The sequence below is a fragment of the Melopsittacus undulatus genome, chromosome 7 (assembly GCF_012275295.1).
Source record: "Melopsittacus undulatus isolate bMelUnd1 chromosome 7, bMelUnd1.mat.Z, whole genome shotgun sequence".
Classification (NCBI taxonomy): Eukaryota; Metazoa; Chordata; class Aves; order Psittaciformes; family Psittaculidae; genus Melopsittacus; species Melopsittacus undulatus.
In genome coordinates, this window is record NC_047533.1 from 23,057,661 (window position 1) to 23,071,794 (window position 14,134).

At 35.6% G+C, this 14,134-nt stretch overlaps 1 protein-coding gene across 1 annotated transcript in view; it reads right to left on the reverse strand.

Annotated features, from left to right (window-relative positions):
* The window catches only part of ARAP2 (ArfGAP with RhoGAP domain, ankyrin repeat and PH domain 2), a 127,453-nt gene that overhangs the window by 23,548 nt on the left and 89,771 nt on the right, over window positions 1-14,134 (reverse strand). Inside the window, exons 25-27 of the mRNA XM_013129061.3 lie at window positions 9,997-10,071; window positions 7,391-7,508; window positions 3,149-3,277 (exon numbers count right to left, since the gene is read on the reverse strand). Coding sequence (XP_012984515.2) covers window positions 3,149-3,277; window positions 7,391-7,508; window positions 9,997-10,071 — 322 coding nt within the window. The remainder of the gene's footprint in view (window positions 1-3,148; window positions 3,278-7,390; window positions 7,509-9,996; window positions 10,072-14,134) is intronic.

Genomic DNA, 14,134 nt, shown 5'->3' on the forward strand with positions numbered 1-14,134 from the left:
CAGGAGTCTACAAGGATACAGGAGAGGGACTCTTCGTCCAGGACTACCGTGACAGGAAAAGATGCAATGGGTTGAAACTTAAATAGGGGAAGTTTAGGTTAGATGTAAGGAAGAAGTTCTTTACTGTGAGGGTGGTGAGGCACTGGTACATGCTGCCTAAATAAGTGGTAAATCACAGAATCCTAGAATCATAGAATAGTAAGGGTTGGAAAGCATTCACAACTTCGCTGGGCAACCCACGCCAGTGCCTTACACCCTTACAGTAAAGAACTTCCTCCATCCCTGGAGTGAAATGCTCCATCCCTGGCAGTGTTTAAGGCCAGGTTGGACAGAGCCTTGGGCAACAAGGTCTAGTGCGAGGCATCCCTGCTCATGGCAGGGGGGTTGGAACTAGATGATCTCACGGTCATTTCCAACCCTAACCATTCAATTATTATATTGTCTATGGGAAAGTGGAAAACCTATCACAAATCTGAAATACATCAATAAACTAACCATTTTTAACTTGAAAAGGAAAGTTGAGTTCTAGACAAGAGAAAATATACATCTAGACCTTAACACAATATTTGATATTGCACAACATGAAAAACACATTTTAAAAAGGACAAAATGAGAATAAGGATAATTATGAAAAAGGAGTGTGCACTATGTATAAGGAACATGGGAAAAGCTGCACTGACAGGGAAGACAATGACAAGTTACCAAGATGAAATGAGGATGACAGAGTTGTTCCATTAGGCTCAATTTCAAATATCATTAGAAGTCTTTGGAAATAAAAGGAGAAAAGTGCTGATGACATGAAGCTTTAAGGTAACATTAACAGGAAAAAAAAAAGGTCAGGCATATAATAATTTAGTCTGCAGTATTCTAACATAAATCAGAGAACCAAAGAAAATTCATTGAATTCAATTATAAACACAATATGATCACAGGCCTATTCATTTTTCTGTAAAAAACACCCACCACCCAGTTGACCATACTTCAAACAGTAGTGGTTGGACATCTAGCCTTAGCCCTGCTACTCAGTAAAAAGGAACTACCCACATGAGGAGTGTATAAGAGTTGAAAGATTAAGGTCTCCATCTTTTCCTTCAGGACAGCCACTGTTTCTTATGCATTTCAAGATGGAGAGCCACAACTGCCTCTCCTTTAGACACTGGAAGCAATGACCTGATGCTGTGTCTTTTTTCATTTTGATACTATCTAGTGATGGAAATACAACATTTATCTAAAAAACCCTCCGTTATCTTTTTGTCCCGAAATAGCTGCTTATTTGGTTTAACAGTGTACAGATGCAAGATTAGAAATAGTAACAATAAACAACTGCAACTACAAAACGTGGATGAATGTGCAGACTTTCTGTGCACGTTTGCCTACACTTAATATCTACACTTTCACTGAAGTTAATGAAATTGCTCCTCAGTATTGCTAATATTTCAGAGCAAATTTACGAGCTAAGAGTGGACTCAAGAACTCTAACAAAATAAAATTACTATAGAATTGTGTTGATTTTAGATATTAATTTATAACAAGATTCAGTTAGAAAAAGTAACATTTTAGAAATTAAAGTATTTTCACCATGTAAAACTTCTTTAAAGTGGCAATTCCACCCTCAAGAAAATATTTTGTGATACACAAGATTACCACGTAGAGTTTGCAGAAATCAACGCTGTAACTCTGCAACTGGCAGAGACATTTCTTTTCAAACCACTAAGAAAACCAATATAACTTTATTTAATGAGTTTTTGATTACTTTAACATGCACACTCACAACAAAAAAATACAGTAAATATAAACATTCAGTCAATAGCCAGTGTGCCTAGACTAAGGTTAAACTGAATAAACAGATACAAACAATTACTGTGATGGGTTGGGAGAAGAAATGGATGTAGAAATTAGGAGAGAAAAAGAGCAAATGGCAGATTTCCCCTTTAAATAGTACATTTTGTAAGCTGACACTAGTCTGATACTTATGTATTTCTCAGAGCAATGGTTCACACAGTCCTTAAAACCTATATTCTGATTATTCTTGAACACACTGAGTGAGGTGATGGAAGTTCATATATCAAGCTTTTAATGAAGTAGGGCATTTCTCTCTATTCACTGTCTGATATGACATGTTTTGAGATACTGGAACTCAAACATAATGGTCATGAACAGAACATTTGTTAAGGTTGATTTGTATTTGTGGAATATGTTTTTACAGGAATAAAGGATGATGAGAGAAGGCTAATACTATCAGAAGAATAACATCATAATTTTTATTTCTTAAAATTAAGACAGAAGAGATATATAGATGGAGAGATTAATACCTCTGCAGATGGAGAATAGAGAAAAAGACTGCATATTTGACTAAGTCATTAGATAAAATCAGATGGGCATAAACCAGGCATTGTGTGTTATCGTCACACGTTTTACAGTGGCAGCATACAAGATTTCAACTTCTTGAAAACAGGATAGTAATTTTTGGATCTCTAACTTCTAAACCACTGCTTCCTTCAAAGTGAATGCTACATATTATTACATGGAAGACTTCAATCCAGTTATTATGTAAAAAAAAAAAAAATAGGATGGGGGCAGCTTGTAAATCACAGTTTTCCACTGTAAGTTTGAGCTACATCTCCTTTCAAGTGTCAGCTATAAATTCCTCATCCTTTTTAAAGGGTGTATATTCTCAAATGAGCTTTGTAGCTTCAAAGCATCAGATTATAAAATAGATATTATTATTAGCATATAAAATTATTTAACATATAAATTACATAATTATGTATAATGTAATTATATATACACAAGATATATGTATATATAATCCACAGAGAGAGAGCATAGTGAATGGGCTATGCAGAACTGTTCTATGGATAAAAGAACAGTCATAAGTTTCACAGCAGAACTTTAAACACTGTGAATGTGAAATTTCTCTGTACTTTTATGTTCAAATGGGAAACCTCATAGTTTGTAGAAACAAGAAGAGCCATGAATTTTACGTTTTAAAAGGAGGTCAGCACAACCCTCAGTAAAACAGCAACTTTCATAAATTAGTAGTAATTCAAATGTTCTGGGACACTTTGCCCCAATGAAACAGCTGTAAAAGAACTGTCATCCTCATGTCCCAACATGAAATATCTAAAGTTTTAAAAAAGATACGTACCATTGTAGAGTTTTATGATGTCTGCTGTTAGAAACCTCTTTATTATCAGATATGCAGTGCCAGGTTCCGGTAGTGAACTCCAGTGAAGAACTTGTTCTAATACATTCTCTGTATAATGCAGAGGACGTTCTGAAAAATGCCACAAGGGAAAAAAAAATAAAAAAAAACCCCAAACAAACCAAAACTAAAGCCAAGACTGAATGCCCTTAGAAGTTACACATGCTTATAAACAACACTGTCTCATTCACTTTGAGCTAAAGAAGAAAAGCACTGCTTTCAAAATAAGACAATTATGCACTTCATTAACTTTCTGCAGCAACACCTGTGCTGGCAGGGTCTGCACAGATAATAAGTATTAAATTAAACAAGAATAATCAAATGTTCAGTGACTTTTGTATTTATGTAGAAAAACATTTGCAACTAAAGACGCTAAAACACAACTTTCAAATGAAATAAAAAAGTTAGGAACTATTACAGAGCATACTGAAGTTTGACCAAAACAGAACCAAGAGAAGGCATGATAGACTGTATGTGTGCATTTAACAGTTCATTTGCTCAAACATACATTTGTGGATAGATATCATCCATCCTAAAAGACAAACACTGAGACCCAGGATTCAATTCCACAGAACTGAAAAATTGCAGGGATAAGAATGTCCATCCAGTACTTCACACAAACCTCAGACCATACACCAAATGAAAATACTGAAAATCTGGCAAAGAGTCCCTAAATCTGCATTACCAGACCCAGCAGAAAACTGAGCCTGGCAGGTACTGCAACACAGCCTGAGGTATCATACCAGGCAATACTGATGTAGATGGAGGAAGATTGCATAGCTCCCCTCCACACACACACATACACACCCCTCTGAAGGTTTGCACCTGCTCAGCAGCAAGCATCTACAATAATTAATGAAAGCACAAATATCTTAACGATGACTTTGTGGGCTACAACAGTAGATCCAAGTGTCATTTTGTCTCCAAAGAGAGATTTTTTCAACCGTTCCGACTTCCCTTTGGCATACTGACTTATATAGGTCAGGCCTTGAGAAGAGCCGGATACAGTGCCTTGAAAGTCACACCTGTGTGACACTGTCATGTTGGGTCTGGCAGTCTAGCTCCGTGTCTCTTGAATACTGAAGGGAAAAGTATGCCACCATAGTCTCATTTTTCATTTTTGCTAAGGCAGATGAATATGAAATGTCAACAGCTGCTTTGGGACTGTCCAGCAATACATTCTAGCAGAAAATATCTTCCTAAACACCACAACTTCAGAAAGCAGCAGCCACAAATAACACACTTAAGTGAAAGAAAATACCACTGTTTTGGGATGCAAAAAGTCTACCTTACCTGTAAACTTGTTATATTACTTATAGGAAAGTTTTATTATTAAGACATAACAAAGCAGCCTAAAAAAACCACCATTCTGTAGACAGCAGCTCAATCCCTAACTTCGTAACACCATTTCTTCTGGCTCTTTTGTTTTAAATAGTCAAACTTTCAAAACTTCCTCCTAACTTTTGGGAAATTGTGGACTCTGATGTGATAAAGCTAAAACAACTTGTCCTTGTACAAAGGAGAAAAAAAAAACTTTACAAATCATCAGCAGGAAATACTGGCAAATCACCACATCTTCCTAGAACACCAGCACTCCCAGAGTAAACACCTACTGTTTTATTTATAGTTACATTTAAGACCATCTGTCATCATGGATTACATGGTACATAAATCATCATGCTGAAATGTATTACCTATTTTGCTGGCAACACACCTCATTTACAAACTATCCATCAGGCAAAAATTACTAAAAAAAAAATACAGCCTATTTTGTTAAAGCATATGGTATTGAACATTCTTCATTAGGTTAGATTAAATTATCAATTATTTCAAGTTTTTTATATGCAAATAATTCAGTTTATTTTTAATATTGTAATTTTAATATTTTGAACAGCAAGTAGTAAACATATACGTCCAATTACCCTTTTACAGAGGTCATTATATGCTGATAAATATCCCAAACCAGTCATTTTCACCTTAAACAACATTAACTATCAAGAGAAAATTACTTTTTAGAGAATTTAAAATTCTAATTTTCTTGCCTTCTCAGGGTTCATTTTCAGGGCAGTATATCTTAAAAGGTAAAATAACTCTCAGAAAACTTCAGGACTGAGTGCAGCAAACCGAATACCACCCTGCACTAGACAGGTACCAGACCGCGGCAGGAACACAAGCAGAATATTCCTTTCTGTCAGTTAAACACTGATCGTTACTACACATTCGAAACAACTAAGCAATCTTTGCTTCTGTCATGACATGTCATAATGTCATCTTATTTGTAAATGTCTTAGATTATGTGATGTTAAATGGTGTTTGTTAAATGATGCTAATAAAATCAATGCGCAGCAGCATTTGGACCAAGGGCTGAACATGACTATTTTTCTCTGTTATTCAGCCTTTTGAGAGATTCAGCTATAGCATCATTGTAGTCTCCCTGAGTTTCTCTTACTATATGCATTATTTTTACTTTCAACATTATTAATTCAATTCTGATGCACAGATTCTTCCAGAAAGGCATCCATGTAGAACATTTCATCAGTCTAATTACTGGAGACAGGTACTGAATTACAGATTTATTTAGTTTACTTTTTGCTTGTTTGCTTTAGTTTTAAATGGTATGACATTCCTACTTCGCATTGTAACTCTCGTTGCCAATATTTATTGTCCTATATAGGGCTGTAATGTCTTAAAGTCTAATTTTGTTGCTAATTTTCCATAGTCATTAGCTCAGACAACTAAAATACTAGCTGTTATACCCAAACACCTCAAGAAGCTGCTGTGGGGTCCATCTTTTGTATTTATGTTCTCTCAGCCATATTTAGTTCAGCTTTTATTTGCCTGTAAATGTTTTATAAGTTTTAGAAAATAAAATTTCCTCTTCAGTTTTTTCAATTACTCAGTCCAAAGAAATAGGATTTCTAGAGTACTTGTAGGAGTTATCAAGACTCTTCTAAAGATAATAGATGCTAGCATTCTTTGTCAGTTGACACCTGCATCTATGAATGTGGAAATGAACTCTATGTTACAACTCTACACAGTATCACCACAAGACTGCAAGATGCAGAGAGATCAGGATCACTTATTTCAAGTCAAAAAGGAGAACACATTTCCAATCTTGTTACCAATACTGACAAGGTCAAGACTGAGCATATCACGACTATCAGTAAATCTGAAGAGATTATTGTAAGCACACCTGAAAATCAAGTACAACAAAACTATTCAAACAAACTTGTAACGCTAAGTAATCTTAGTTTTCCCAATTTTTTAAACTTTTTTTCTTCTTAGCTTGGAAATGGGTACTTCACTATAGAAAAAGCCCAGACTCCACTTCTGTAACATGAAAATACTAAGAACTGCAGCTCTAATATGAAGTACAAATAGATAATACTTTTTACTAAAAGCATATTTCTTCATGTATTCTTCAAAAATCATGTAACAATGATTATTCATATAAAAATATATATTAAAAAATAGCAATAAAGAAAGAAATCTATATTACTTCATAGTAAGTACCTCTAATAATAAAATGCAAGCCTTGGCACACCTGAAACACCACCCACGTTAATACCTCTCTACAGTTCATTAATACTGTGCTTGTGACATTTGCTCTTGCTGGCAGCAGAACCATATTTATAACAAATGTTTCAAAATTCCACCATATACACCATAGTGCCACTTGGTATATACACAGGATTACACACTTTATGCTTCCTTTTTCATCTACACACATAAAACAATTGAATATATAATAAAAAGATACTTTCCCTTAAGTATTACATGTATTTTCTATTTTTTTATTTAATTTTCTGAAAAACATTTTTCCTTATAAAATCAACTGCTGACATTCTAATGAAAGTAAGTTTCTTCTTTGAGACTTATTGGTAAGACCTACTTTTCTTTAGCTCATGACCAATGAGCTGTGAAGCAGAGTAACATGAAAAACATTACTTCAGCCACCAATTTATAAGCATTTCAAACCAATTCATCACATTTCTAGCAAACTGTAGAAAGCAGTCACACAGATGCCCAGCAACCAAATGTAGAATAATGGCATGAAGGCTAATATTCATTTTGTTTCTATAAACCTTTTACTAATTTTTTTAACTAAGATTTTGATTATGTTAAGCATTAAAAAATTAAAATTATAAAATTTTCTGAACATACATAAATTTAAGGGTCACTAACCTAGTTCACCATTTTCAAGTACTTCAAAAGTAGCCCAGATATCATCTTTGTTGGGAATAATGTTTTTGATTCCTAAAACATCATTAGTTAATTCTTCTGCTTCCATCAAAGGTGATACCTAGAATACAAATAGAGGCAGTTTATAATATTGTACAATTACCAATTTCTGATTATTTTTTTAGAAATCTTACTCCCTGCAACTGAATAATAATAATCATAACAATAATGATAATAATAATGATGATAATAATAATAATAATGGCAGCAGATGCACTCAGCTGGAAATCCATGAACTGCCACACTCCTGCATGCTTTCCTCACTTCCCCCCCCTCAAATCCCTAGCAGTATTCAAGGCCAGGTTGGATGAAGCCTTGAGTGATATGGTTTAATGTGAGGTGTTCCTGCCCACGGCAGGGGGGTTGGAACTAGATGATTTTAAGGTCCTTTCCAACCCTAACTATTCTATGATTCTATGATTAACTTCATAGCTTGAAATTACGCCCCTCAATCCTTGAAAATTTCAGAGGGAAGGAAGCGTTGATACATTTTCCTGGCTACAGGAAGATAAGTATTACAGAAATACCATTTTATTTAAAAAAAAAATAAATCTTAGAAATAGTCCAATTTTTATTCATATTTAAAAAACATGTTATGTGCATGTATATATGTCTGTATCTATGTATACCACATACATAGAATCATAGAATCATAAAACAATTAGGGTTGGAAAGGACTTTAACATCATCTAGTTCCGACCCCCGTGCCATGTGCATGGACACCTCACACTAAACCATATCAGCCAAGGCTTCATCCAACCTGGCCTTGAACACTGACAGGGATGGAGAATTCACAGCTTCCCTGGGCAACCCATTCCAGTGCCTCACCACTCTAACAGTAAAGAATTTCTTCCTTATATCCAGTCTAAACCTCTGCTGTTTAAGTTTCAACCCGTTACCCCTTGTCCTATCACTACAGTCCCTAATGAAGAGTCCCTCTCCGGTATCATTGTAGACCCCCTTCAGGTACTGGAAGGCTACTATGAGGTCTCCACACTGCCTTCTTTTCTTCAGGGAACAGCCCCAACTTTCTCAGCCTGTCTTCATACGGGAGGTGCTCCAGTCCCCTGATCATCCTTGTGGCTCTCCTCTGGACTTGTTCCCACAGTTCCATGTCCTTTTTATGTTGAGCACACCAGAAATGCACACAATACTCCAAGTGAGGTCTCACAAGAGCAGAGTAGAGGGGCAGGATCACCTCCTTCGACCTGCTGGTCACGCTTCTTTTGATGCTGCCCAGCATACAGTTGGCTTTCTGGCCTGCAAGCACACACTGAAGCCAGATCATGTTCATTTTCTCTTCGACCAACACCCCCAAGTCCTTCTCTGCAGGGCTGCTCTCAATCTCTTCACTGCCCAACCTGTATCTGTGCCTGGGATTGCTCCGACCCACCTGTAGGACCTTGCAGTTCTCATGGTTAAACTTCATGAGGCTGGCATCAGCCCACCTCACAAGCATGTCAAGGTCCCTCTGGATAGCATTCCTTCCCTTCAGTGTATCAACTGAACCACACAGCTTGGTGTCATTGGGAAACTTGCTGAGGGCACACTCAATCCCACCGTCCATGTCACTGATAATGGTGTTGAACAAGACTGGTCCCAACACTGATCCCTGACAGATACCACTCGTTACTGATCTCTATCTGGACATTGAGCCATTGACCTCAATTCATTGCGTGTCGCCATCCAGCCAGTTCTTTATCCACTGAGTGCTCCACCTATCAAACTGATGTCTCTTCAATTTAGAGACAAGGATGTCATGTGGGACAGTGTCAAATGCTTTGCACAAGTCCAGGTAGATGACATCAACTGCTGTGCCCCTGTCCATTAGTTCCATAGCCCCATCATAGAAGGCCACCAGATTGGTCAGGCAGGATTTCCCCTTAGTGAAGTCATATACATATACATGTACAAATAGAAGTTTTTCAGAGTCATATGCTAAACAGAACACAGTCATATGCTGAACAGGAAACATAGAGGTGTAACTAAAGCCTGAAAATTCAGTTACAGAACTTTTTTTTTCCTTTTCATCCAAACAATAGTGCACTACTACATGGAGAAAAGTGCCTTTAAAATACACAATCAAATCAAAGGCTGAAAATCTCAATTATAGTTAAGTAACAAGCTTTGGTATGTTAGCACTCAAGGAAAGCAGTGAGCCAATGGAAAAAAAAATCAGGAGGAAGGTAATTTAAATGGCCTTGTACTACTAAATAAAACCAGCATTCACCATGTATTTTTTAATGGGCCTTTTGTGCTGCACCCATAGTGCTGGGAGAATTTATACCACCATACATTGCAGTAAAACCGAAGGAGGACATCTCCCTTCTAAATTTGTATCATACCATTCTCCTGAAAAACAAATAATGGTCATTCTTTACAAATTTTTGCAACACACCGAATTTAAAAAGAAGTATTTAAAAGAACAGCGATAGATATAAGTTCAAACTTTCATTATGTAATTACATAAAACCAAATATGAAAATACACTGGATAAACCTCATGAGAAAGTGCCTAGTAAAAACACTGTATTACTTTTATACACTAACCCTGATTATAATACTACAGTCTGGCTCCTTTCTTTCCACGTAAACTTCAAGAAGCAAATCTCCAGCCTGGGAAACCTAAAAAAAAAAAAATAAAATTAAAAATATTAGACTTTCTTTAAAACATTTCAAATATCCTTCTAAACAGAGAAAATACAATTATTAGTAGATGTGTTAGAACCCACTGAACTCAAACTTTTTCTTCACATACTTATCTACTAAAATAGTCCAAACATTTATCCCAATGGGAAAACCCCCACTACATATATTTGACTAGCATAAGAAAAAAAAAAACCCTATTCGCAGATTCAGGAGAGAAATTCAAACTCTGACTAATTCCAACAAAACAGTATCAAACAAAATTAACTCAACTTACAAATACACATTCAACAGCAAGAAGTCTAAGACATGAGTACATATGGGAACCATAATTCTGATTTAGAATTTAGCCAGAATCACTTCAGAGCCAGAACAGATTAATATGAACTTAAAACCGTAAGAAAGGACAGGACAGGACCCCCAAACTGAGTTAGTTAAAAATGAGAGGAAAAATTACAAGTAGCAGAACATTTCAGTCATAAAGCCATATGTATATAGCCAGACAATCAAAATTCATTACTATGAAGACTACATTTTTGATTATTATTCACAACAAAAACTTTATTACATTTTAAGAATGAATCAAAACAAATGCTCTTGATATCAACCTCTGTTAAATATAGCTCTTCAAATTTGTTGGAGAAATATAAACTTTATTTATAATGCTAACATCAAATAATTAGATGATTAAAGCAAATGTATGGCATAATATATAATAGTTTAATATACTGAATATCAACAAATGTAACTGAAGAACATCTAACAAACTTTAAAAGGAACTGGAAAGTCAGTAAATCCAACATTCTATGATCAAGGAGAAAAATCTGATTCATGAGCAAGAATTTAGTATTTTCTATCATTACTAGTTTTGCTCATCTGTGGCAATAAAATCATCTGCGTGGATGAGAAATTACTTTTCAACAATTAAAAACATCTCATGCTTTGCCTATAATTCCCTTGCAGTATAGTCATAAGCATCTTCAAAAGATTGTAAGTCATCCCAGTACCAAAAATATTTTGTAAAACTAAATACATGGTGACGATCACAGCATAGGGAAAAAAAAAAGAAAAAAAGGCACAAAATTGGACCATTCAGAAGGTGATGTGTACCCTTTTATTAATAAACCAATCTAAGGAATTAATGATCAAATTAGCATTTAAAAATAACAATTTTTATCCTAATTTTGAGAACAGTATTCACAGTGATGCTACTAATTTATGTATTACTACAAATGGAGGAAGAGATTAACAACAGTAAAAAAACCTTTATCTAGAAGAAGAATTGGAGAAAATGATAGAAACAGGTGAGCTTTGGGATACATTTTGACTAATTTACAGAAGCTAAAACTACATTTCTATAGAAAAATAAATGGCAGCACTCAATTTTAAAGAACATTCACATTCTGAGAAATGGTGACTTTAAAGTTACTTTAGCCTCTGAGAATAGAAAACTAATGGAAACATTTGTGAGGAAAAACATTACAAGCTACTTTGAAGAAAGCTGCTTAATTATCATGGCACAGACTCAAAAAAAGCTCATTTAGCTGTAAAATTTGCTTTTCAGATGTTACTACAGAAAAAGGTTGACTATACGAATGAAGCTGACATTTGATTTCCACTGGGCTCACGTAAACAACTGTATGGAAAGAAAATGTGATGTAAATTGCAGCAGCAAAGACAAACAGCTGGCACAAGTATATGGTGGACAGAAAATGAAGAGCAGCTAATGAAGCGCCACCTGGTATGGAATTTCAGTGACATTTCAGACACAGGAACTTCCAGGCCTTTAGCAGAAATTTGTTCAGTTGGGTTTTTTGAACACTGTATCATCAGTCTGGTCTTGGAAAATGCTTATAGTAGTAGCTACTGACAGAGGAAGCAGAGCAGCTCAAAAGAGTATGTTTCAGCGTACCCCTTTCTTTCACTGAAATAATGAGAGCTAGTTAAAACTACAGCATTCCAACTAACCACTGTTTCTATTCTGAAAATATTTATTCTATTTCAGGTCAGTAATGGCAAATACAGCTGATGACAATTGGCTGGAGTCTGGCTATTCTTCATACAGAGCTAATGAAAGCATTAAATACTAAGTTGGACTTAACAACAGCAGTTTAAAGATGTTTATATGGTCAAACCTGCTAAAATATAAATGTAGGAATCTATATAATCCAGCCTACCAAAATCATAAGTAATACACACTTTATACTCATGAGAGATGTTATAAATGTAAAATATAACAAAGACAAATGTCCATCTTTTTTGAAAAACACCGACAGTCCAAGTCTGGCTCTTCCATATTCCACCAGCAAAACCTACTGAGAACATCACGCATAGTTAGGGAAATGCTGAATTCTTCTAGATAAAAAGTTATACATAAAATCTCAAAACATCTTTGTAATTACCTAGAAGAAGCTTCTTTAATCAGTAGGCTTTGGGCAGTAAATACTTTGAAATAATAGCAATTGAACTGCCTAAAGTATCAGAAGCAGAGGTTGTGAATGCTCCATCCGTGGCAGTGTACAAGGCCAGGTTGCATGAAGCCTTGGGTGATATAGTTTAGTGTGAGGTGTCCCTGCCCATAGCAGGGGGGTTGGAACTATATGATCTTAAGGTCCTTTCCAAACCTAACTATGCTATGATTCTGTAAGTACTCCCTTCAGCATCCAAGTTGTTCCCAGGCTTTAGACATCCAAGCATTTCACATTTATGTTCACACGGAGTTTCAGAAAAATGTATTTTTAAACTGAAACATCAGCTACATTAATCATGTCTGCTACAGAAAAATTGGCAATTGGCAAAAAGTATTCCACAGCTTAATTCAGGGGGAAATAATGTTCATAGTTACAATTGCACAAGTGACTGTTAGACTCAAAGACTCTATTCCTCAGTTGTTATATTTGAGGGGTAACAGGACAATGTAACAGAGAAAATAAAGTCCCCATCCTTAAAAGCAGTTCAAACTTTAACTTATCAACCATTAAAAGGTCGAAGTTATTACAATAATTTTTCACTAGCAATTTTTCTGTTTCCTTTTCACATTGAGATCTTCTAGCATGCAGAGATTTTTAGTATATTTTTCCTTTATTTAACAGCTCATACAGAAATCTGAAGCATTTGGTCACATAAGGGCTTCAGCAATGCAAAACAAGACTAAACAAATATTTTTATGTTTGATTTCACAATAGCAATCCTCAGAATTGATATGTATATGGGTACCCAACAAATTAGCCTTTTCTTCATACCTAAAGTTTCTTTTCTTACTTAGGACTATGCCATCTTGGTAAAACTAATGAGCTCAATCTATCTATTAAACTCATCCAGGATACAGTCTGAATGAGCCCACTGCAAAACCCAACGATTTGAATTCAAATTTCCAAGATAGTGCCATAATAAAAAGGCTCTTTCTCCAGGTGTTTGTAAAGCTGTGGAAGGATTGCGAAGGAGTGGAATCAGATACTAAGGAAAATGAGCTAATAAAGCTGTACCACACTGTAGCCACAGATATTTAAGAGAAGGAAAATCACATTCAGGTCAGCCCTTACATTGCTCAAGGAAGCATTTAGCTTTCACATTCCTCATCTGAATATTAAAAAAAAAAAAAAAAGTTCAAATTCTCTTTTACAAAGTACCTTAAGATGATGGTTTGGGTGTTCGAATCAGCACCTGACACACACGTATTAGGGCATGCAAGAAAGGGAGAATTTAAGAGGCTCCTTCTTTCTGCATCCCAGCTACTGGCTAGGTCAGAAGCCTTTCTACACGGGATGTTGTTAGGACTCCAAGCTTCCCTTCCTAATCTATTTCAGCAATAACTTAAGTGCTTAATTTGGGACAGAACAGTACACGTGGGATCCAACAGCCTTGCCCTAAATTCTTAAAATGGTAATACTGCTTCTTAAGTGACACAATGCCTGAGTGTGGGCCTGGAAACAACTAGGGCACACTCTGGTCAGGCCTTGGAAATCGTAGCCATGATGTAATAGCTTACTTTATAAATTATCTGATAATGTACTTAATGCAGCAAAAATTTACACATAAACCC